This window comes from Pleurodeles waltl, chromosome 2_1 (genome assembly GCF_031143425.1).
Source record: "Pleurodeles waltl isolate 20211129_DDA chromosome 2_1, aPleWal1.hap1.20221129, whole genome shotgun sequence".
Classification (NCBI taxonomy): domain Eukaryota; kingdom Metazoa; phylum Chordata; class Amphibia; order Caudata; family Salamandridae; genus Pleurodeles; species Pleurodeles waltl.
Genome location: NC_090438.1, coordinates 596,182,184 through 596,205,513, shown reverse-complemented (window position 1 = coordinate 596,205,513; position 23,330 = coordinate 596,182,184). Strand labels below are relative to the sequence as shown.

The window sequence follows — 23,330 nt, the reverse complement described above, 5'->3', positions numbered from 1 at the left end:
GCTGCGAGTCTTTTTCCTTAGACCGGATACCATAGCAGAAAGAGCCATTCATGCACTAGATGTCAAATGGGCTCCCATGTTCTACGTTGACAGGAACAAATCCTTTCACAAAGCTGACCAATTGTACATAGCCTTTATAAAGCCACACCAAAGGCCAGCCCATTGCAAAGGCAGGCATTGCCATATGGTTAGTCAGAGGCATCTAAACTTGCTATCATTAAGGCAGAAGTTCCCTCTCTGTTACCCCCAAGGTCTGCTCTACATAAAAAACAGCAGCAACCTTGGCTGTTCTATGGAAAATTATATTAGCTGACATATGTAAAGCAGTTGCTTAGTCACCCCACACACTTTTACCAAACATTACTGTGTGTATATCTTAGCCAGTTAACAGGCAATAGTTGGCCAAACGGTCCTCTGGACTCTATTCCAGACATCTGCATCAGTCACACTATAGCCACCACTTGTAGGAGGGTGGTGCTTTTGTAGTCAGTGCAGAGAATGTATATCTAGAGCAACACAAGCTATGAACAGAAGCTTTTACGTACCCTAAAAGAAAGCATTAGGAGCATGTAGTGCTGTAGATTCATATGCACCCGCCGTCCTCGCAGGAACTGCGTTGTTGTGATCAGATGTCGTCCTTTACAAATCAACTTCATTTACTAATGCACATGTTCACCATACTTTCTTTACTCGCTATTCCATACTGCTTTTACCTGCTGTGTGAAAAACGGTCTAACAGTCAGAGCACATGGACATTGCCAACCGAGGGAGGAGTAACTGTGCATCATGTGAGTCGAAAGTTTTTTTTTTTATGAAGAAGTGAGTCCAACACTATGTGCCAGGAGTATGCAGAGCATGTGAATCTACAGTTTCATTTACCACAAACAGATACTTATAGGATAAGTAATATTTTCCTTTTCATGCATTAACATAAACAGCAAGATTGCTTTCTACACACATTTTGAAAATAATTGCAAGCTTGTTTATTGGGCGTGAAAAGCAGTAATGAAAATGGTAATGTTGGCTTCTTAGCCTGTGAGCTGTAACTGCCTTCATGCTCATTGAGACCTTAGATCTGCCCTTGCTACCTCTGGTTACTAAATGGTAAACTAAGGGTAGCAGTTGTTACCTCTGGCTACCTATGATTAATCTAGGTGATACCCCTCCCCCCACACTTCAGTGACCTAGCAAGCAATCCACCCATTGGACTTGCAGGACTGTGGGGGTGTGGATGTGTGTTATCCCCCAAAATATATATATTTTTTTTCGAGTCACACATTTCCTTTTTATAACAAATTTCACCCAATAAAGGTTCCATGCTTCCATTCTTTTTCCTTTGCAAAGCATAGAAAGTGCCTCACAAAGTGGCATGCTTTGTACAGGAAAAAGTAACAACAGTATATTAAAGTGACAAGTATATCTACAGTTGTCCATGATTCACAATGCTAACATTGTGATTAGTTTTGAATCACATGGATAGGGGATTTCTTCATCCCCATTGTTGTGATTGGTAAGGAAGTTCCCCCCCCCCCAAAAAAAAACACATACACATAAAGCAATGTATTAGTCCACTTCAGCCACTGTGAGTGGCTACATTTTGTGTGTTTATAGGTGGACATCTGCCTAAAAAGACACTTGAGTGCTCGACTGGTGGTCTAAATATTTACTATGCATATGCACTTTTCTTTCAATTCTTTATTCTTTTAATTATTTGCTATGCTTACTTGTTTAATCTATGACTTCAAGTTAAACAATAATTCAGTTATCAGTACTTTTTCTTTCACCAGTAAGAATCCTATTTTCATGTTTTCTGTGCGTATCCTAAGCACACCTACCTGCTAGGTTCTGTGTCTGTTCTAAGCACATCTGCCTGCTTGAAAAAATGTGTACTGCTGTATAAATGTAAATTAATTTTTACAGGCATATGGCTGGCACGTGTATGCAGTTCACTGTTTTATTTCTTTGTCCTTTTATTTTTGTAGCATTTGATGGTAATATTACATTTTTTTTAAATAACATTACTACAGACCTATTTGCTTTGGCAGTGCTTGTTGGTATTGCCACATCCATCCTTTTTGAATAGAAGTTTAAATATTTCAGATGGGACTAAATCTAGTAATTTGCAATGTATGAATCAATCTATGAATCCATCTTTTTCTTGTGCGATTTCATAGAATTACACTAGCTAGACAGTTGAGCGCATGTTGAGGGTTTTTGTATTCTGTTCTTTTGCTGAGGAATCTGTAAACCAAAACTAACCTCATGCATTACATAATTGTAGGCCTTACACAAAATTATGTTATTGATTTGGTTAGACAAGGTTATTCTGAAGTACTTTTTGGATGGCAAAAGTTAACACAATGTTATCCTATGTGTGGGAAAGAGGTGTGGTCTTCAGGGGCTTTCACTGCAACAGGAATACCACCCTTCAAGATTTTGAAACACATATGGTGCCCTTCAGACTGTGGGACACACATGAGCAATGAATGTGAAACAGCCCATTGTTATGAAGTACTTGCTTTTATGTGCTTTCAAGTCACATTTCACTGGTTCTTTGCATTAGTTTTTAATTTATTTTTCAGCCTCCTGCCTTGTAAATCAATATGTTTTCTTATGTCAAATTCCTCCTTTGATGGGATACCTGGACCTATACTTCCACAAACTTCCTGTTTTGGAGCTTGAGGTGAAAGAATAACAGCATCTCCTAATCCTTAAATCTGATGTGAAGATTCTTCTTGCAGACTCTCCCAGCAATTACAACACTCCCTAATATTGTAGTCTGCTTGAACAGCGTTGAGGGGACCTTCAACGTGTAGACTGACATAATTTTACTTTCCGATCCATTAACTCCTGGCCTGGATCTGTTGAGCACCAAGACCAAGGAGATATGGTTTTTTGGAGACTTCCCTTTGACTAGTCGAACTGAGTATTCGGAATTTCCTGAAATAAAGAACATGCAGTGATTTTATTCAATGCAATTAAAATTTCATTTCTGTAAATAATTATTATATGTATTAGCAATGACATTTCAGTAAAGTTAATTGTTTATGCAAGAGCCATCAGTTGCATACATAAATATAATAACAATCCAGTAGAGATCCTAATGTATACAGCAGTTGACATGTTTAGCTCTTTTAAATTACATTTATGTAGAAATTATGTAGGCCACTTTGAGTTTCCTTCTTTTTCCTTATTACTTTATACCATTATTTTTTTAACCCGTTCTTCATATTTATTTTGGGATCTCATGTTTCTAATCCAAGCGTTTCCAATGAGTAACTTGTGAGCAACCAGTAGTTCTCCAGCTCCCTGTGCTTAGCTCTCCTGTATGCAGGCCAGCCTACTACTATATATGCTTTTTCTTAGTTGCATTATTATATGTATGCCAAACTTTTAAAAAACATATATTCAAAGTGAAAATGTGTGTATTTCTCCATATTCACAAGGTGTTGTTTGGAGAAAAATTGTTTAATTTTCAAAATGTATTTAAATGTATTATTTGAATTGGAGAGGTGTATTATTCACATTATTACCTTGGTGTCAGGGTTTTGCAGCTAAGGCTGTAATGTATTGCCTATTTAGAAAATGCAACCCTTCCTAATGCACTGATGTGATCACTGCTGACAATCTTGGATGGGTTGGTTGCTACTTCATATCTAATATTAGTAGCTCTGGATGATTTTCATTGAACATAAGTAGCTTTTGTTTCAGGAAAGGCTGGAGACCCCTATTCTAATCTCCTGTCTTTCATTTTTGTTTTGTAAACAAATTTTATTTTTGGTCAGAGCAAAAGTGAGTTACAATATAGCTTGTCTGAAGTTACTATTCCAGTAGTCTGAATATATCATTAGGGCTGTGTTATTTATTGAAGTAATGTTTAACTCAAAAAAAGACCTATGTCCCTCCATACCCCTCAATTGAGTTGGAACATTGCAGTGCATGATAAGCATACTTCCAGGCCATGGATTTTAAACCTGTTTCCTTGGGGCCTAGTGTCCAACAAATTTCACCTGCCTATATTAGTTCCCCTATCACTGAAGGTCAGAAAAGGCAAGACAGTCCATGGGAGGTGAGACCTCAGTTAGGGCCTTGAGTTGAGTGCAACTGGGCAGGCGAGACACCTGGCGAGGCCCCCTTAGAGGGTGGATCTGGGTTTTTTAAACAGTCAACAAGTGTGTCCCACGCATGGGCATTCTCCAATGTTCCTATCCCCTGCCTTGCTTCCCGCAGCAGTACAGCCCCATCATAGCTCACCCATCTCTCAAACTTCTTTTGCCAAGTGGGCACCCGGGGTCCCCCAGCAACTTTCCAATGGAGTGTGATTTTTCATTTAGGTAAAATCAACGCTAGATCTTGGAACCTACTAGTAGCCATGGTCTTAGGGGTATGGGGCAAACAATGATGCTGGCAATGATCCGAGGTGTTGGAGACCTCCCTGTCAATCACATCAGTAACTGCCAATGTGATCTCCTCCTAAATTGAGCGCAGTAGCGGGTAAGACCATGTTATGTGCAGAAACATAGAGCCCATCTCGCCCCTCCTAGGACAAGAGGCGTCCATCACATAAAAGTATTTGTTAATGCGCTCTGGGGTTAGGTTGGCCCTGTGTAGTTGATAAAAGTTGATCGACTTAAACCATGCATTTTTAGATACTTGGAGGAACCCTACCTAAAATAGTTTCCCAGTCCTTTTCAGCAATAGGTGTCTCCAGGTCCTCTTCCCACCGAGTGCTCAGGGTCGGGAGGGGCTGAAGTTTGTCTGTTCGCAATGCTCAGTATACACATGTAACAGCATTGCAAGTACCAGCCGAAAGTGCCAAGTATTGACAGCATTGATGATGTTTAACCTCAGTGGGGCCCAATTTCCAATGCTTGCGAACTCGTCAAATGGGAAAAGTGCTGACTCATGGAAGATGTCCCCCTTTTTGCTGTCACCTGCTGTCGCCCACTCATCCAGTCCACCCCAATGGCTCCCATGATGTAATACTTTTAGCATCTTTATTGGCAAGTCTGGCAAGAAAGGAATCAGTGTGTGCATCATCCAAAGAATCTCAGCTCAGCACTTCTAATCTCATATCTTTCATAGCCATTGTCCATTTTGTTTAAATTATGGTGTTTGTTTCGTAACTAATTTCGTAGAAACTAGCTGATTAGAGCTCAAAGAAATATCAATAAGTTCACATTTTAATTGAGGATGGGTCGAACTTGGAGTTTCACTTTACGGAATTCTGCAGAGTTACATAAAAACAAGCACAGTTTGCACATATCGCACTTTTTTTTTTTTTTTTTGTATAAAATCAAAGCGAATGGCATAATTGTATGAATTTAATGGTTAAATTTTCAGTGAGCTCATTAACTTGTACTATGAACCATTATGTTATTTTTCTTTTTTAACCCAAGCTAAACCAGAAGCCTCTTTCCATAAAATCCAGCGGTGTAAATTTTTAATTGAGTACTTCAGTAGAACATAAAGAACCTTAATATTGCTGCTACTGGGACCACTTTCACACTGGACTCCAATTTAGAGACATAAATGAAGGACTTATCCATATTTGAGATGCGCTCCAAACGCACCCATAAATATTCCCTACTGATTACTGGCCCCCATTGCATGCAGCTTTTCCAATGCAAGAGACCAGCCTGCGTGGGCTCATTAGGACGTGTCAAGCCCAGCACTCCTACACACTTCATACTTGCAAATCTGTGATGTCTTACTTTGGTAACTTTTTATAATGAGGGGTAAAAAGGAATATGCATCTCTAATGGATATGCTCATTCCCAGCTGCTCATTTACTTTTAGGTGCTTTCCTCACTTAAACCAAGACAATCGCAAGGTAGCATAAATACCCTCTTCACTACCCTTGATTACTGTGTGTTGTTAACTTACTTTTCACTTTACTCCGGTCTTGGAAGGTGGCCTTCCTTGTAACATTTGCCTCCCTCAGATGTAGTCGCGAGCTCTAAGCCCCTACAATATAGGTGCCATTTATTCATGTTCATAAAGTTAAGGTAGTTCTAAATACCAACCCTAAATTTCTGTTTGTTTGTCTCCTCTTTCCAAATGAACCAGACTATTGAGTTACGTGTTTTTATCCCACAACCACAGTAGGTATATGAAAGGGCACTTAACTCTCTGTTCACTGTGCTCATGTATTACATTGATAAAACTAAACTATTTGAAACTCACTTAAGATTTTCATAGCTTTCATCAAACCCCACAAGGAGTGTGCAATCTCTAAGGCAGTCATCACCAGGTGGACAGCTAAATGTATCCAGATCAACTTTGCTAAAGCAAAGAGCACTAATCCTGTGCATCCAAAAGCACAATTGTATATGGTTATCACCAGGATAATGTTTCTGCTTTAAATCTGTCTCAACTTTAATCAACATATGCTAAATATCCATTTGTGAAAATATTTATCAATAAGATCAATATTATGTTTTTATTGTCCTGTGTTAAACATTTCTTTTTCTGCTAAATATCAAGCACATCATGACCACTGGTCACAGGATGTTTTTTTATTTCTATCAAATAATTACATGCACTGCATGAAGGTATTTGTTGTTTTGATTATGGTTCTGAAGTGATCAAATGTATAAATTTGCTTACAGTTCTCCATGTTCAGAAGTGTTGACATAAAATATTAAGGAACAAATCAGAAATTTAATAAGCATGATCTTAATGATTACAAATGTCAAGTGTGGATATTTAGCGTTTGTTGATTAAAGTTGATACCGGAAAGAGAGACCTAATTGGTGATAAACCTATGTGAGTGACCTAAACCCCACTCTGCTTCCTATGGGCCCAACCCCTTTAACAAAAGAGATCTATAAGCACACTTCACGCAAAAAGGTGCCTCATTAGCCTTTTTGGACAACATTCCTATGATGGATATTCGCAAGACTGCTACTTGGTCAGCGCCACACACCATTACCAAGCACTACTTTGTAGATGTTTTAACACGCCAACATGCTTCTGTGGGCCAAGTGGTATTAGGAAAACTCTTTCTAACATCTGCATCATCTGCTACCTTGCCACCGTTTTGAAGAGGGACTGCTTTGTAGTTGATGCAGACCATGTATCTACAGCTGTACATTCTATGAATGAAAAATGTTACCCTGTAAGTATCTGTTCATTGTGTCATGTGGTATATGCAAATCAGCCATGAGCACTGTTTTGTTTATAATCCTTCTTGCTCACTTTATCATGCACAGCACACTTGACCTACAACACTACACTCGGCTTACTCTACTAACCTGCTGAGCAGAAAACAATCTGAGATGGAGCTTGTGTGCTGGTGCAATGGAGTCATAAATGTCTTCTGAGAGAAAGATGATGCAGACTTTTGGGCCAAACTCTAGATGGCAGGAGTATGCAGAGCACATGAATCTACAGCACTGCACATTACAAACTGACGGTTACAGGTTAAGAAACATTTTTCTCACCACCCACATCAAATTCAGGGAATTGCGATTATTACCAAAACCCTCATAATTTTCCCCAGGGAAATTAAAAACTACTAAATTGTGTTTAAAGGTTTTGAGAAAGAGCTAAAAAAAAAAAAAAAGAAAAGTTAGCCTTGCACTTTTTAAATCTTCATGCCCTCATTTTAACTCTGTAAATGTTAGCAAATGTTATATGGTCTTTCTGGGACGCAAAAGAGCTTTTGCCTCATATCTTGATTGGCGGTGGGGAGGGGCATGAACGGGCAGCCCCTCTCCTGTCTGTGATTCTGAAAGCAATATATCAATGGTTTGCATCTGAAATTACTCTCCCAAATCCTTGTTTCATATATTGAGCCTCAATAGATATCAGATTTCCAAAGGGAAAGATATGCTGCTGGGCCATCTTTCCCTTTGATAATAGTGTTGGTGGTGCTGGCAGTGGTCATCTAACAGTAAACTAGTATCTACGCCCCCATCCATGCCCTTCACCCCCCACACCCTCTTTCTATTTTTTTAATACTTTTTAATAGGCTGAGGCTGCTTTAAAAAACAAAAAAAGTGCTTCCCTTTTGAGAATGCAAATATAAGGACAGAGGTCTGCTCTCCCTTGAAGGCCTATGGAGGCATTGGCAGCCAATCACAGAGGGTTACAAATTGTGACCTGCCTCATTGATATTCACTAGGCAGGTAGTGTTGTGACCTGTAAATGTACAATTTAAAATGTGACGTACTGTTAAATGGGTCGCATTGCAAATTGCATTCTCCTTCGCAAACCAGTCTAGATCTAAATTGCACTTTGCTAGTTTGTAAATGGGATTCATACAAATGGCTGTGTGTTTTAATTCTGCTTCTGAAAATGTTTCCATCTCTTGCTTCTTCAAATTAGTGCACAGATGAGCAGCTGCATTTGGCTGGCACATAAATGATGAAGAGATACATAACTTTATTTAAGGTTCCATCGAGGTTTCACTACACATCTGGGGTAATCGGGCATCCATGCTACCTGATGGAAACGATGACTCTTGTTTGATTAGTCTACTGTAGCATAACAGAATAAACCTAAATTCTCAGATTTGTAACGTGTATCATTTGTCTATAAATAGCTGTAAATACTGTCATGCTGTAGAGGAAAGCACTGCTACGGAAGTCTGAGTTGTTTGAAATCCCTCTATCCCACAGGTGGTCTTGGCTTTTATATTCCGTATTTACAGATGGTTTGGAGACCTCACAGGATTTCAAACCAAGACCTGCTGGACAGTGAACAGGGGATATGGGCTTAGCTCAGTCGAGAGCTGTGAAGGCAAGTTTTAATTTGATGAATGTATAATTGGGTTTTGAAGACTATTTAAAGTCGTATTAAGATACATCCTGGGAAAGGAAGACATCTCCAACATCCAGGTTAATTCCTAACTGTTTTGTGAATGAAACCAGGGTTGATTGCACGTTTCACTCATGCTGATGCCATCCATTCGTGGGTCGCCTTTTTCTCTTTCTAAAAATAGGATAAACGTTTCTTTTAAAATATTGATTAAAAAAAAAAAAATGTAAATGAGTTTTTTTAAAATATTAAGTTTTATTTTTTTATTTTTTTTATTTTATTAATCTGATTTGTTATTTCCATACATACAGCAGAATCATCTTTACAGCTCAGTACACACCATAATGTCGGGCAGAGATCCTTCTTTAATAACAAACATCACATTCGATTAATACATTTCCAGCACCTAAGAGAAATGGATTTTGAAGTTTGAATGCATAAAATATTAACAAGTAAAGCTATTGTCTTACTTTTGTAATGATTAATTCATTTAATAAATTTGAATGTTTGGGATTTTTGCGTGAATATTTGGTAACAAAATAAGGGAAACTTTGAAAGTCATACTTTATTTCTCCACCCCTTTTTGACAACTGCAGCAGTTTCACTGCTCCTTTCGTGGCTTTGGCCATGGTGCTTCCACGTCCAGCCTATCCAGCCTCCTCAGGAATCACAGTAGTTTTGCATCAGAGGCCGTGGTGCCCACCACCCCTGTGGCCAAGGTCAGTGAGCCGTTCAGTCTGCCACCGCCCCGCAACCTTGCCTGCCAAGCCTCTTTAGCATGCATTTATAGGAAGACAGCCACTGCGTGGGAGGCAGAATCCCCCAATTCTACCCAGGCTGTCAAACAGTCACTTCTGACAAGTCAGTTCTACAGATTGTTCGCAAGGGCTTGCCTAACGCTTCCTTTCTTTCACTCCATAGTTTGTCGTTCCCCCAGTGACTGATGAAGGCTCATCTCTCCATTTTGCGGCAGGAATTGCTAGTCCTTTTGGCAAAAGTGGGTGCCTGCACCAGAAGCAAGTCATGGTTCTTAGTCCTACTACTTCCTGGTGCCCAAGAAAAATGGAGATCTGCAGCCTATTTTAGACCTGCACCGTCTCAATGCAGTCGTCCAGAATAAGAAATTCAAAATGCTCACATTGGCCCAGGTTTGTCAGCACCCAACCCTGGAGACTGGATGATCATGTTGGACCGGTAGAACACCTATTTCCATACACCTGTCTTGCTGTCCCATTGGTGATAACTGCGGTTTGTGGTGGGATAGAACAATTTTCAGTTTGCTTTCTTTTGGTCTCACAGGTGCTCCTCGGATATTCCCGAAAGTGATATTGATGATGACAGTGCACATCTTAGGAGGTCGGGGGTACCAATCTCCCCCCCTTAGCTGGACAACTGGCTGTTAGAGGCAGACGTGCCCCAGGCAGTCATCTCCACCTTCAGATTACAGCAAACCTCTGTCATCATTGGGGGTTCACTATCAACATGCCGAAGACCCATTTGATTCCTTTTCGGATGCTTCTCTTCATCAGAGCCATTCTAGTTCTGAGCCTTCCCTCCAGAAATGAGCAGCTATAATCCCAACCTTTCAGCCTTAATTGTAGATTTAAGTGAAGTCTACTCTATAGCTGCTGAAACTAATGGCCTCCTACATCCTTTTGGTGTAGCATGCCAGGTGGCATATGCGGGCCTTGCAGTGGGATCTGAAGACTCAATGGGCCCAACATCAAGGGAACTTGACCAATCATGTTTATATTTCAGTGGAGACTGCGAGGGATCTGAGTGATGATTGCTGGACTGTGATTGGACAGGTGGCAGACCCCTTCCCGACCTAGAACTGACAGTAGTGACCGATTCATCTCTTCTGGGCTGGAGTGGCCACCTGGTAGAGGTGGCGATCAGAGGCCCCGGGTCTCAGAAAGAGTTCTGGCTCCATATCAGCCTTCTGGAGCTGAGGGCCATCCGTTTGATGGTGAAAGCCTTCATTCAGTTCATCAAAGGGAGACTTGTTCCAGTGCCCATGGACAACACCACAACGATATTGTCCTGCAGCAAACAGGGTGAGTGTGGTCAGGGACCATGTGCCATAAGGCCTGGCACCTATGGAAGTGGCTTTACCAACAAGAGGTGGTGAATAACCTGCCAGGATCTTTAAATGCCAGGACAGGTGCACTGTATGGCGGCACCTAGCGGATCACAAGTGGCAGTTACACCCACAGGCTATTAGAGGTCTCTTCCAAAAATGGGGAAAACCTTGGCTAGGTCTGTTCACCACTGTTGAAAACGCTCAATGTCAGCAATTCTGTGAGTTTGAGTTTTCAAGACGTCACCATCTCAGAGATGCGTTCAACCTCGGGTGTAACTTGTGACTCGTGTATGCCTTCCAGCCAAATCCACTCCTGCCATGAGTTCTCAAGAAGATTAGGGACGAACAGGCCACGTCATCCTAGTGATTCCTGGTTGGGCACGGAGAGATTGGTATCCAGAACTCCTGGGTTTGAGTATCTGTACTTGTAGCAACAGGGCAGGCCCAAGACTTCACAATCTCCGCCTTCATGCTTGGAGATGAGAGATAACAGTTGAATATCTTTGACCTTCCTCCAAAGGTGATAGATGTAATCTTGGCAGCTGTGCATATCTCGACAAAACTGTACACGCCTGTCGTCGGCAAAATTTGTGATTTGGTGCCGCTCACACCAGATTGATCTCCTTCAGGGCAAATGTTTTTTATACCTCTGTTTTTATTGATTTATGATACAGAACCAACAAAAACAACCCAGTGCATATCAATGCGAGTCATCACAAATATCTTCTCTGAGGACAGAGTACAGACACAGTCAGGAATATGCTTCAACAGTGACCAATGCAGTAATATTGCCCCTCAGCTTCCACTGCCAGTTACCATCCTCATGTATCCAGTTCTTATGTACACTGTAAGTATCAGAAGTGCAACATCCCCACAGTTGGTTGTCACTACTTTATCTAACATATCCAACTCATTATTCAATCATCATCGTCAGTGCTCCAATCAAAGCATGAATCCTCTGTAAGAGTGAAATGTTCCAATAGTGTTCCCCACGCAATCAGGTCAGTTAGTGCCCCCTCTTCCCTGCGTGTTATCTGCATATGTTGTTCTTCTGCGGTTCCCCATTCCATTATATCTCGTAACCAGGAATGAATGGATGGACTCCTGGCACTCATCCAGCCTATGGCCACCCTGTGCCTAGCCAGCTATAGAGCTAGTAGTGCTAGTTTATATGGGATGCGCCTTCCCCGTGGTCTCTTTATCACTTCTAGAAGGCATGTCAACGGCATTGCTCCGAGTCCCACACCCGTGACCTCTTTAAACTTCCCAACCACCTCCTGCCAAAACTGCTGCACCTGCCTCAAAGTCCAAGCCAAATGTAGAAAAGAGGCACCTAATGCACCACATCTAGGACACCAGCCGCTTTTGTTGGGTCAATCTTGTTGAGACAATCAAGTGTAATATACGTACGGTGCACAAAATTGAAATGCAGAAGCTAAAACCTACTGTTGCATGAGACTGTGCGCACCAGCAACAGAGCCACAGCCTAATTAGTGTCCTCCATTGGATCTCCCATCTTCTGCTTCCAGGCCCTCTGTGCAACACATTCCACACCTGGTTGACCCCCGAATAGCTCTATAGAACAGAGTAATTAAATGAGTCTCATCACCCCAATTTATCAGCCCGTTCAACACCTTCGAGGCCAGTGGGGCGATCGGGACACCACGCCAGATCTCCCGAACCAAACTCTCCATTTTGGATACTGCAGGAACTGACCTGGACCTAAGCGAAACGTAGTTGGTGCCTCCTGAAAGGATATAAACTCCCCATTAAGATATAAGTCCCCGCTACTAGACTCCCTCCTGCTCTCCAGCTTTCCAAAGACATGAAATTATCCTTATCCCGAAATGGGGCCAAGTCCCATCTCTTCAGTTCCCTATCAAATGGAGCATGTCGAATCACTTTCTTAACGGTTTGCTCCCAAATCCATGCTGTAGTTCTGACCTAGTATGGGACAGCTGTTTCCAACTGACCACCCTTCATCAGTACGCGTACAAATGTACCCCTGCCCATCATTCCTTGAAATGGTCACTTCTCCCAATTGTCCAACTCTGTCATCCACTTCGCAGCATGTTGTAAGTGCACTGCATAATAATAATGCCTAATTTTAGGGATAGCCAATTCCTCATGCATCCCCATTGCCAGTGGTTCCACCGCTAAAGCGAAAAGAAGGGGTGAAAGTGGACACCCCTGGCTGGTTCCCCTGCCAATTACCCAGGATTCTGATAATTCCCCTCCCACGTGAACACAAGCGGAAGGTGCTGTATAGAGCAAGCAAACCCATGCACGGAACTGGGGACCAAACCCCTTTCCCTGTAGTACCGCTAGAAGGTAACCCCACTTCACAGTATCAAAAGCCTTTTCTAGGTCGAATGATGCTAACACCAATTCGTCTTCGGCAGCCATGATTTCATGCAAGACGTGTGCCAAATGACGTTAAGTAATAAGTCGTACTACGGCCAGGTATGAAACCACCAGGAGTAGCCAATATCTTACACAGGATCTTAACATCACCATTCAGCGTGGTGAGCTACCTATAGGACGACGGGTCAACCAAATCCCCCACAGGTTTGAGCATTAGACAAACGATGCCCTGGTGCATGGACTCCGGCAGGACACCCCACTCCTGGGCCTCCTCAAACACGGCCAGTAATTTATCTCGCAGGAGGAGGGAAAAATCTGATAGAGCTTGATCAAAAACCCGTCCTCGCCCGGAGACTTATATTTTGACAATGCCTCCACCGCTGCACTCACTTCCTTTACAGTTATCTCCACCTCCAGACTCTCCATACTCTCAGGTTCGAGCTGTGGGAGTCACCTCTGCTTCAGGAACTCACCAAAATAATCATCTGACACCGATGCACCGGCATGCGACACAGCCTTCAAGTGTTCCACTAATACTTTAAAAATATCCTGCAGTTAGTCATCTGCACCCCTCCGCCATTCATGATATGTAAAATGGGGGGAGAGTCCACTTCTCACTTTAGAATCGATGCCAGTAATTTACCAGATTTGTCCCTCTCCCTGTGTGGCCGCTGTCTGTAGGATCTAAGTTTTACTTTATCTAGTGTCTCCCAGCATCTACTGACTTCCCTGTACAACTGGAGCTGCAATTTTTCTACCTCCATTGTTATCAGTGTCTGGTGCTGCATGGCCACAGCTTGCCCTCCCATTCATTGAGATCCTGTTTCATTTGTTTGCACACCCCGCAAGTGATGCCTGTACACACTCCTCTCAGAATGGCTTTCATGGCCTCCCACTCCATTCCTCTAAATTCTGTAGATCCCCAGTTCGAGGCTATTAAGTCTTTAATGGCAACTGCCATTTTGTCACGGCGGACAGCATCTGTCGGAAAGTCTGTAGGCATACTACAACCACGCGTCACCCTGGGGTCTGACCCCCACTGCAGCTGCATCAATACCGGTGCATGATCAGATGGAAACCTCCCAGATGTTTAATATCCAACACTTGTGAGCAATTGAGTCCACCCAGGAGGAAGCGGTCCAGCCTACTATACATATTATGTGTCTTGGATTGGCAGGTATGCTCCCTACTCTCCGGGTGTAGTTCCCTCCACCCATCCCAAAATCCCATATTATGCATGACCGCTGTGAGGGTCCTCCACCACACTAACGCTTTAGTACCTTGTTTAGATGAGTAACAATCCTTTTTACCATCCAATGTACAATTATAGTCTCCAGCCCATACAATTGAAGCCCCTCCTCCCCCCAACACCTCAGGTATATCATAGAAGCGCTGATCATCTGTGTTGGGTGCGTAAGTGTTGAGAATAGTAAGGGGCGCCCAACTAACATTTCTTGTAGGAGTATATATCTCCCCTCCCCATCAGCTTCACTATAGACATGTGTGAATGAGACCCCTGGCGCAACCCATATTGCTACTCCTCTTGCATAAGATGAAAAGGTCGAGGAGAACATTTGACCCCGCCATTTCTTAGAAAGCTTTTGGATTCCTCCTCCGTCATGTGTTTCCTGCAAGCAGGCTATTTGGACCTTATGTCGCTGCAGGAAAGAATGCACCCTATAGCGCGGTGTGTAGCTTTTCAGCCCCCTGACATTCCATGTCAGCATGTTAATCTGTCAACCCATGTTAATGCTTTGTATATTCTGTCCACTATTGACTTCCCCTCCACAGCCCCCTCCTGCAAAGAGAAGGCATGTTGAATACTTGTTTCGCATCTCACATACAAATATGCATTGCTGTTGTAATCATCAAACACCTGCAAACATACACTAATTAAACCCGAGCCCCCACTCCCACCCCGGATAAACAGTAAAACAAACACATCAAAGCGTACTGTTGTTCCATATGTGTAAATGCTGCTAGGACAACAGCCTAATCCCCAAAACCCCAACCACAAGATCCTACTGTGGAGGTAACCGCCCCCCACTCTGTATGCGAAATACACCATGCCTGCATACCTACTCAGTCATATTCCAATAAGGACATTACCCCTCCCCCTTCATATAATGTGAACTCAGGGAGTTCCCTTTCCAGTTTCCGATCCAATATAATCCCAGTACTCCCCCTATGCAAAGAGTGGACCTCCAACCAAAGAACATGTCCCCCAGAGACAAACAGAACAACATTGTCCCCTCAGGAAATTTAAAGTTAACTGTCAACAGAAATCATCTCCACTTCCATATCAGGTACTACAGTCAGCCCGGCAGCCAGTTCAGGAACCACCACCGCCATTGTACCATCCTGTTGAATTTTAATTCTGTGTCATCGCTGCCACCCTGCCCCACTGAGACCTCCATCTGGCTCACCCCGCGGTTCCTCCAGTCTGAGCCATCCACACCAGAAACACGACCAGCCACCAAGCCAGTCCATCCAGACCTACCCGGAGCAACTTTGTCCCACATCTCCAACCATCTCCATACCTCTTCCGGGTGTTCTAAAAAGTGGGATTTGCCTCCTGAGAGAACTTTTAAACGCGCCAGATACAGTAACATATATCTAATGGTCATTGCACGAAGCTTGGCCTTCACCTGCAGAAACCCCTTTCTAGAGGTCTGTGCCTTGTTCGTATAGTTGGGATATATAGAGATTTTGCAATTCTCAAAAACGGCCTTGTCAGTTTCACAGGCAGCCCGTAGAATACAGTCTCTATCCTTATAGTTCAAAAGACATGCAATGATAGCCCTCTGAGAGGTGCCAGGACTTGGAGGTTCAACCACGGCCCTCTGAGCACGCCCCACCACAAACACTTTGGAATAGCCCAGCCGGCTGTAGGACTTCTCTGATCCAGCGTTCCATGAAGCCCTCTGCATTGGAACCCTCTGTGCGCTCCAGAAACCCAAGAAGGTGCATGTTATTCCATTGGGACCTACCCTCAGCATCCTCCAGTTTCACCCCCATCACCCCAACTTTGGAAGTGGCCTGTGCCATCTGCTTTCATAGAGCACCAACCTCCGTCTACAACTCCACAATGGACCCCTCTGCAAATTTGACCTTATCAGATATTTTCTGGAGGTCCGCTCGGAGGAGATTCACCTCCACAGCCACTGTCTCTATCTTCCCCTCAAGGGCTTCCCTCGAGCCCTGTATGGCCGCCAGAAGTTCAGCTCGCGACAGTTCCTCTACAGCAGCAGGCATGCCCAGCTCATCTTCGGGCCTACCCACAGGGGTCTGGCGCTGCGGCAACGGAGCAGAGGTAGTGTAGTGCTCCATAGTGTTTCCCTGCGACGCAGCCATTTGCCTGTGCCACCCCATCTCACCATCATCCCAAGAAGAGAGAGAGAGTATGACAGTGATGTATCACCGCCTTATCTGACTCATATGAGCAGAGTTGAAGTTCCCTTGAACTGCGACACCCTCCAGTGAGTCCAAAGCAATCTCATGGCCCCATGAATCCTCACTGTGGGCCGCTGTTATATCCAGATATCCCGCCAATCAACCCCTGCTTCAGGCACTATCATAGTCTTGGGTATGATCTATGCTGTGGCTCCAGTACACCTTCATGTAATGGTACCGCACCTGCACTGCCAACTCCAACCTTACTCACACCAACTCTTCAAATGCTCAGCTTTAGTCTCCCGTCCTCCAGTCAGCAACTCACCCCTCCAGGCCGTGCCCCAGACGCTCCACTGAAACTCGGGGCCAACTGGCCGGCAGCCGCTCACCTGGGCCCCCGATCCTCACCATCCTCCAGCATCGTCCTCTCGACCCTGATTCCAGGCCTCCCGCCAGGGCAGGGGCATGCAGGCAAGCCCCACTTAGCGGAGTCCCTGTCCTAGACAAATTACAGGCAGCTATGTGGGCATTTCTCCATATGTTCACGAAACACTATTGTCTGGATGGCCAGGTTCACCTGAGGTGACTTTTTGACCACTCTCTCTTTCTGGTTTGAGTCCATTCACAAATTTGCCTCCAGTAGATATTACTTTGGTATTTTTTCAAAAGGTGAGGCTAGAAGAACAAGTTACTTACCTTTGTTAGTGCTCTTTCTGGTAGGGACTCTAGGCACAGATTCTTCACCGACACTCCCATCCTCCCCATTCTGTGACTAGACTCGATCAATAAATAACATTCCAAGTCTAGGAATCTGCACACTGATCATGACCAGTTGACTGTTGGGGCTCTGCATCTTGGAGCATGGACAGCCCCGAAAGCAACTGACATCAGTGAGGAGGGGTGGTGCCTATATGGGCCCGCATATCATTTCTGGAGCAGATGGATGTCAGTGCGAAGCAGCATTGTGCCACTTAACCACACGTTGAGGTACGGCTGTAAAGCTTCCGGATCCAGTCTTACACCTGGGAAATATTCAAAAGATGAGGAATCTGTGGCTAGATACTCTCTACAAGAAAGAGCATTACCGAAGGTAAGTATCTTGTTCATAAAATATGATTCCCTTTTGCCAGAGCCCTGTAAGACTGCAGTGTGAGCATGCAGTTTTAGTAAAGGCTTGCGTAGACTTTGATACCCATGTTGATATCTGATAGAACATACTGCTAATTATTTTATGCTTAATAACACTTTAACTGACCACATTTTAGGATTTTTAATGCTATGGAATTGGTTTTAAATGTGTGATTTTGCATTCACCCTACCTTAATGAGATGATCGTGATCACAGCACAAAGTGAGATTAGAGGGCAAATCGTACTGTCAGCAAGCAATAAACAAACCTGTATCTTCTACAGCTGGGGAGTGTAATAGGCTGGAAACATCACTTACATTGCGGTGAATGCAACAAAGAGCATTTACCACAATGCATTTACAATGCATATGCGTTTACCACGCATGGCTTTACCACGGATATACCTTTAATTTCGCTGTAAAGGCATGAATGGTAAAGGTGTATGCGTGGTAAATGTTTTAAAGGTAGGTACAGTTAAGTATTAAGTGGGTTGAGTGATATATATGTGTGTGTGTGTATAAATACACACACACACATATATATCACTCAACCCACTTAATAAATATATATATATATATATATCTATATCTATATATAGATAGATATACAGGGAGTGCAGAATTATTAGGCAAATGAGTATTTTGACCACATCATCCTCTTTATGCATGTTGTCTTACTCCAAGCTGTATAGGCTCGAAAGCCTACTACCAATTAAGCATATTAGGTGATGTGCATCTCTGTAATGAGAAGGGGTGTGGTCTAATGACATCAACACCCTATATCAGGTGTGCATAATTATTAGGCAACTTCCTTTCCTTTGGCAAAATGGGTCAAAAGAAGGACTTGACAGGCTCAGAAAAGTCAAAAATAGTGAGATATCTTGCAGAGGGATGCAGCACTCTTAAAATTGCAAAGCTTCTGAAGCGTGATCATCGAACAATCAAGCGTTTCATTCAAAATAGTCAACAGGGTCGCAAGAAGCGTGTGGAAAAACCAAGGCGCAAAATAACTGCCCATGAACTGAGAAAAGTCAAGCGTGCAGCTGCCACGATGCCACTTGCCACCAGTTTGGCCATATTTCAGAGCTGCAACATCACTGGAGTGCCCAAAAGCACAAGGTGTGCAATACTCAGAGACATGGCCAAGGTAAGAAAGGCTGAAAGACGACCACCACTGAACAAGACACACAAGCTGAAACGTCAAGACTGGGCCACGAAATATCTCAAGACTGATTTTTCTAAGGTTTTATGGACTGATGAAATGAGAGTGAGTCTTGATGGGCCTGATGGATGGGCCCGTGGCTGGATTGGTAAAGGGCAGAGAGCTCCAGTCCGACTCAGACGCCAGCAAGGTGGAGGTGGAGTACTGGTTTGGGCTGGTATCATCAAAGATGAGCTTGTGGGGCCTTTTCGGGTTGAGGATGGAGTCAAGCTCAACTCCCAGTCCTACTGCCAGTTCCTGGAAGACACCTTCTTCAAGCAGTGGTACAGGAAGAAGTCTGCATCCTTCAAGAAAAACATGATTTTCATGCAGGACAATGCTCCATCACACGCGTCCAAGTACTCCACAGCGTGGCTGGCAAGAAAGGGTATAAAAGAAGGAAATCTAATGACATGGCCTCCTTGTTCACCTGATCTGAACCCCATTGAGAACCTGTGGTCCATCATCAAATGTGAGATTTACAAGGAGGGAAAACAGTACACCTCTCTGAACAGTGTCTGGGAGGCTGTGGTTGCTGCTGCACGCAATGTTGATGGTGAACAGATCAAAACACTGACAGAATCCATGGATGGCAGGCTTTTGAGTGTCCTTGCAAAGAAAGGTGGCTATATTGGTCACTGATTTGTTTTTGTTTTGTTTTTGAATGTCAGAAATGTATATTTGTGAATGTTGAGATGTTATATTGGTTTCATTGGTAATAATAAATAATTGAAATGGGTATATATTTTTTTTTTGTTAAGTTGCCTAATAATTATGCACAGTAATAGTCACCTGCACACACAGATATCCCCCTAACATAGCTAAAACTAAAAACAAACTAAAAACTACTTCCAAAAATATTCAGCTTTGATATTAATGAGTTTTTTGGGTTCATTGAGAACATGGTTGTTGTTCAATAATAAAATTAATCCTCAAAAATGGGTTTTGTCGTGGTAAGGTAATGTTTAGGGTAGGTTGTGTTTGTGTGTGAAAATGTGTGTATGTTATACTTACCTCTAGTTTTTACCATGCATATACCTTTACCAACTATGCCTTTGCTGCAAAATGTTTGTGGTAAAGACATTCATGGTGAAAGCATATGCATTGTAAAAACATTTCGTTGTAAGTGCATGCGTGGTAATGACCATGCATTGTACTTACTGCTTTGTAAAGGCATGCATTGTAAGTGCATCCGTAATAGGCAAGAAACAGCACTCAGAACAGCTGTTAAAGGCCACTGAAACTCAGATGCAGATTGGGAGGTAATGGAGGGGGGTGCAGGGAACACAGTGGGCCTGGTTCACAAAAACTATGCTATAAGTAGTTGTGACACACTCTTATGCACCTAGCTTGCTACTAAATTTTAAGGGTAAGGAATTCAGGAATAAAACCAAACCAGAAGTACAACACAAAGAAGTCACATAATTGCACATAGTGTGATGTTGTAGTTTGTCTAATGCAGTGATGTTCTGATTCACAAAGATTTTTGTGACTATCTCTTGTAGTACTCCTGGAAAATAGAAGAAAGTAAGGAGTTCAAGAGGATTTCACAGCAAAATTGTTGTGAAATAGGCCATATGTCCTGGGCTTTACAAAGAATCCCAGTTCAGATGTAGGAATTTGTTCCGAGATTGATCTATGCTCACCAAAACCATTGTGATTCATAGTTGCAAGTAGTATCTTCCTCAACAAGAAGGTATGTTCCTCATAGTGCAGTGACAGTAAATCATTTTAACTAGCATGTGCCTGTAGAACATACCCAATCATGCGAACCAGTGTATCTGATAGAGACTTCTAGTTGCAGATTCCTTACCTTAGAATTTCTCCCAGGGATCAGACTGGATCCGGAGATTTTTCTTCGACCAATACCCTTGGGCGTCGGTAGGTGGCGTCGGTCGACTCCACGGGCGTCATCGTCGCCGTGATGACATCCGGAGTAGTATATAGACGCCGCCTTCGTGCAGTGACGTATTTTCTTTTCTTTCTGCGCCACGCGCTGATCTGGAGAAGAGCTACCTTTGTCTCTTTTTGACAGACTTTTAACGCTTTGTCGAGTTTTTGTGAGAATTTTTGGTGCGTCGAGGACGTCCCCCGAAGACCGGTTTCAAGCCGTGCGAAGACCGTCACCGCACGATGTCAGTGACGGATCATCATCCGGTTTGTCTGTGGTGTCTCGAGCGCAACCACAACCCAAGGTCATGCTCCGAGTGGCGGGCCATGCACTCGAAGGCTTTGAGGGAGCAGTCCCTAAAGCTAATGGTGGCATGGCACTCGGCTCTGCGTAAATCCCGGTCTCGAGACCGTTCGCAGAGACATCACCACTCCTCTTCTTCTAAATCTTCGGGTGCAGGTAAGAAGAAGAAGTCGAAGAGGTCCCATCGCTCTTTGACTTCGTCCCGTCGCTCGGCAGACGCGATGTGGGAAGAGCATTGATGCTCTAGGCCTCCATCCCTAGAGCTTGTGTCGGCCAACTTAAAGTTCTGTGAGGTCATGAGCCTCATCTTTGGGCAGACCGACCCCATACAACGCCTTTGTGCCCAAGGGGTTCGGTTAAGAGGCCTTCAGGTTCCGCGCCGGCAGCTTCGGCTCCGGCCACTGAGGTCCCCTCTGGATCCGCTCATGAATCTGCACCGGTGCCGGTCGCACCCTTGAGACCTTCCCCGGTGCCAGGTTGATTGTCGACGCCCCCAATGACGGTTGTGCCCGCTATTGATGTCGACTCGATTCTTATCCCAGACGAATGAGAGTTGGAACGGTGTCAGGCGCCGCCGCCTTTGTCTTTGATGGGGCCTATTCGCCCTAGGTCGGATTCTGACCCTTTTTCCTATGGGTACGAATTTGGGGAGGGACTGGAGAGGTCCCTGGACCCTTATGAATACCAGGATGACCCATCTTTAGACTGGGCACAGGAATTGGGCGACACCAGTGGTCTGGGTACTTCTTCTGACACTGGCATGCTGTATCCTCCTACCATGGCTACGGCGGAGGGAGCAACTTATGGTATAGTGGTCAGTAGGGCAGCTGAGGTCCTTTGCCTTGAGCTTCCTACTGTAGAGGTCAGGTCCAATCTCCTGACGGAGGTGCTTCAGCCTGGGGCTTCCACATGAGGACCCCTTTTGCCATTCAATGAAGCCCTCACTGATGTACTTGGTTCAAACCCAACACAGGGGCTCCTGTGAATAGGACTATCGCACGCTGCCATCGGCCCACTCCGAAAGACCCTAAATTCCTGTCCTAACACCCCACACCTGAGAGTCTTGTCATCTAGGCTTCCTTTTCTTCAGGCGCATTCCCTTCCGCACCCCTGTACATGGAATCAAAAAGGATGGAACAGTTTGGTAAGAAGTTGTTTTCTTCCTCTAGTCTTACGCTGCGGTTTGTGAACACTGCATGCCTTTTGGGCCGCTATACCCACTCTTTGTGGGATACGGTTGCCCAAGTCCTGCCTCAGATACCGGAAGAGGCCTGTGCTATCGTCTCCCAAGCTGTGAACGACGCATGAGATGTGGCAAAATTCACAATCTGTTGTGGGCCGGACACAACCGACTCTGGGCAGATCAGTTGCTACGATGGTGGCCTTGAGACGCCACGCCTGGTTGCATACTCCTGGTTTTTCTGGGTATGTACAACAGTCCCTCATGGACATGCCCTTTGATGGCTCCCGTCTCTTTGGAGACAAAGCGGAATTGGCCTTGGAGAGATTCTCGGATTCCCGGGCTACGGCTCAGTCCCTTGGACTTTCCTCTGCCCCTTACCCCCGCAGTCTGCTTTTCACCCCTTTCGTGGCCACGGAAGGGTCTCCTTGTCGTGCCCTCCACCCAGCCACCCTGCCACCCATGCTGTCCAGCCTCTGTGTGGCCGGGGACGCAGAATCCCCCGTGGGCGTGGTACAGGAAGGTCTGCCCAGTCTGCCTCTGCCCCCGCTGCAGCCTCCAAACCCTCCTTTTCCGTCCCCCTTACGCCCATCCACTTGGCAGCAGGATTCGCCCCACTGGCAATACATCACTACGGACAGGTGAGTTTTGCAGATCGTTCGAAAGGGCTACTACCTCCCTTTCGAATCTTCTCCATCAGCCATGCCTCCATCCTTCAGTCACCTTCCAGTGGATCATTTGGCACTTCTCTGCAAGGAAATAGCAGCTCTCTTGGCCATGGGAGCTATAGAAAAGGTCCCTGTGCCTGGAGTAGGTTGTGGTTGTTATTCCCGCTACTTTCTGGTGCTGAAAAAGGACAGGAGCTTGTGTCCTATCCTAGACCTTCAGGACCTAAACTACTTCCTCAAGAAGGAGAAATTCAAAATGCTCACCCTGGCTCAGGTTCTGTCTGCCTTGGACCCAGGAGACTGTATAGTAGCGCTGGATTTGCAGTAAGCTTATTTCCACATCCCCTCCCTGCCTGC

General features: G+C 44.3%; 1 protein-coding gene across 1 annotated transcript in view; it reads left to right on the top strand.

The window, feature by feature from the left end:
* Positions 1-23,330, top strand: part of DPY19L1 (dpy-19 like C-mannosyltransferase 1) — a 377,005-nt gene that overhangs the window by 99,483 nt on the left and 254,192 nt on the right. Inside the window, exon 5 of the mRNA XM_069215489.1 lies at positions 8,625-8,745. Coding sequence (XP_069071590.1) covers positions 8,625-8,745 — 121 coding nt within the window. The remainder of the gene's footprint in view (positions 1-8,624; positions 8,746-23,330) is intronic.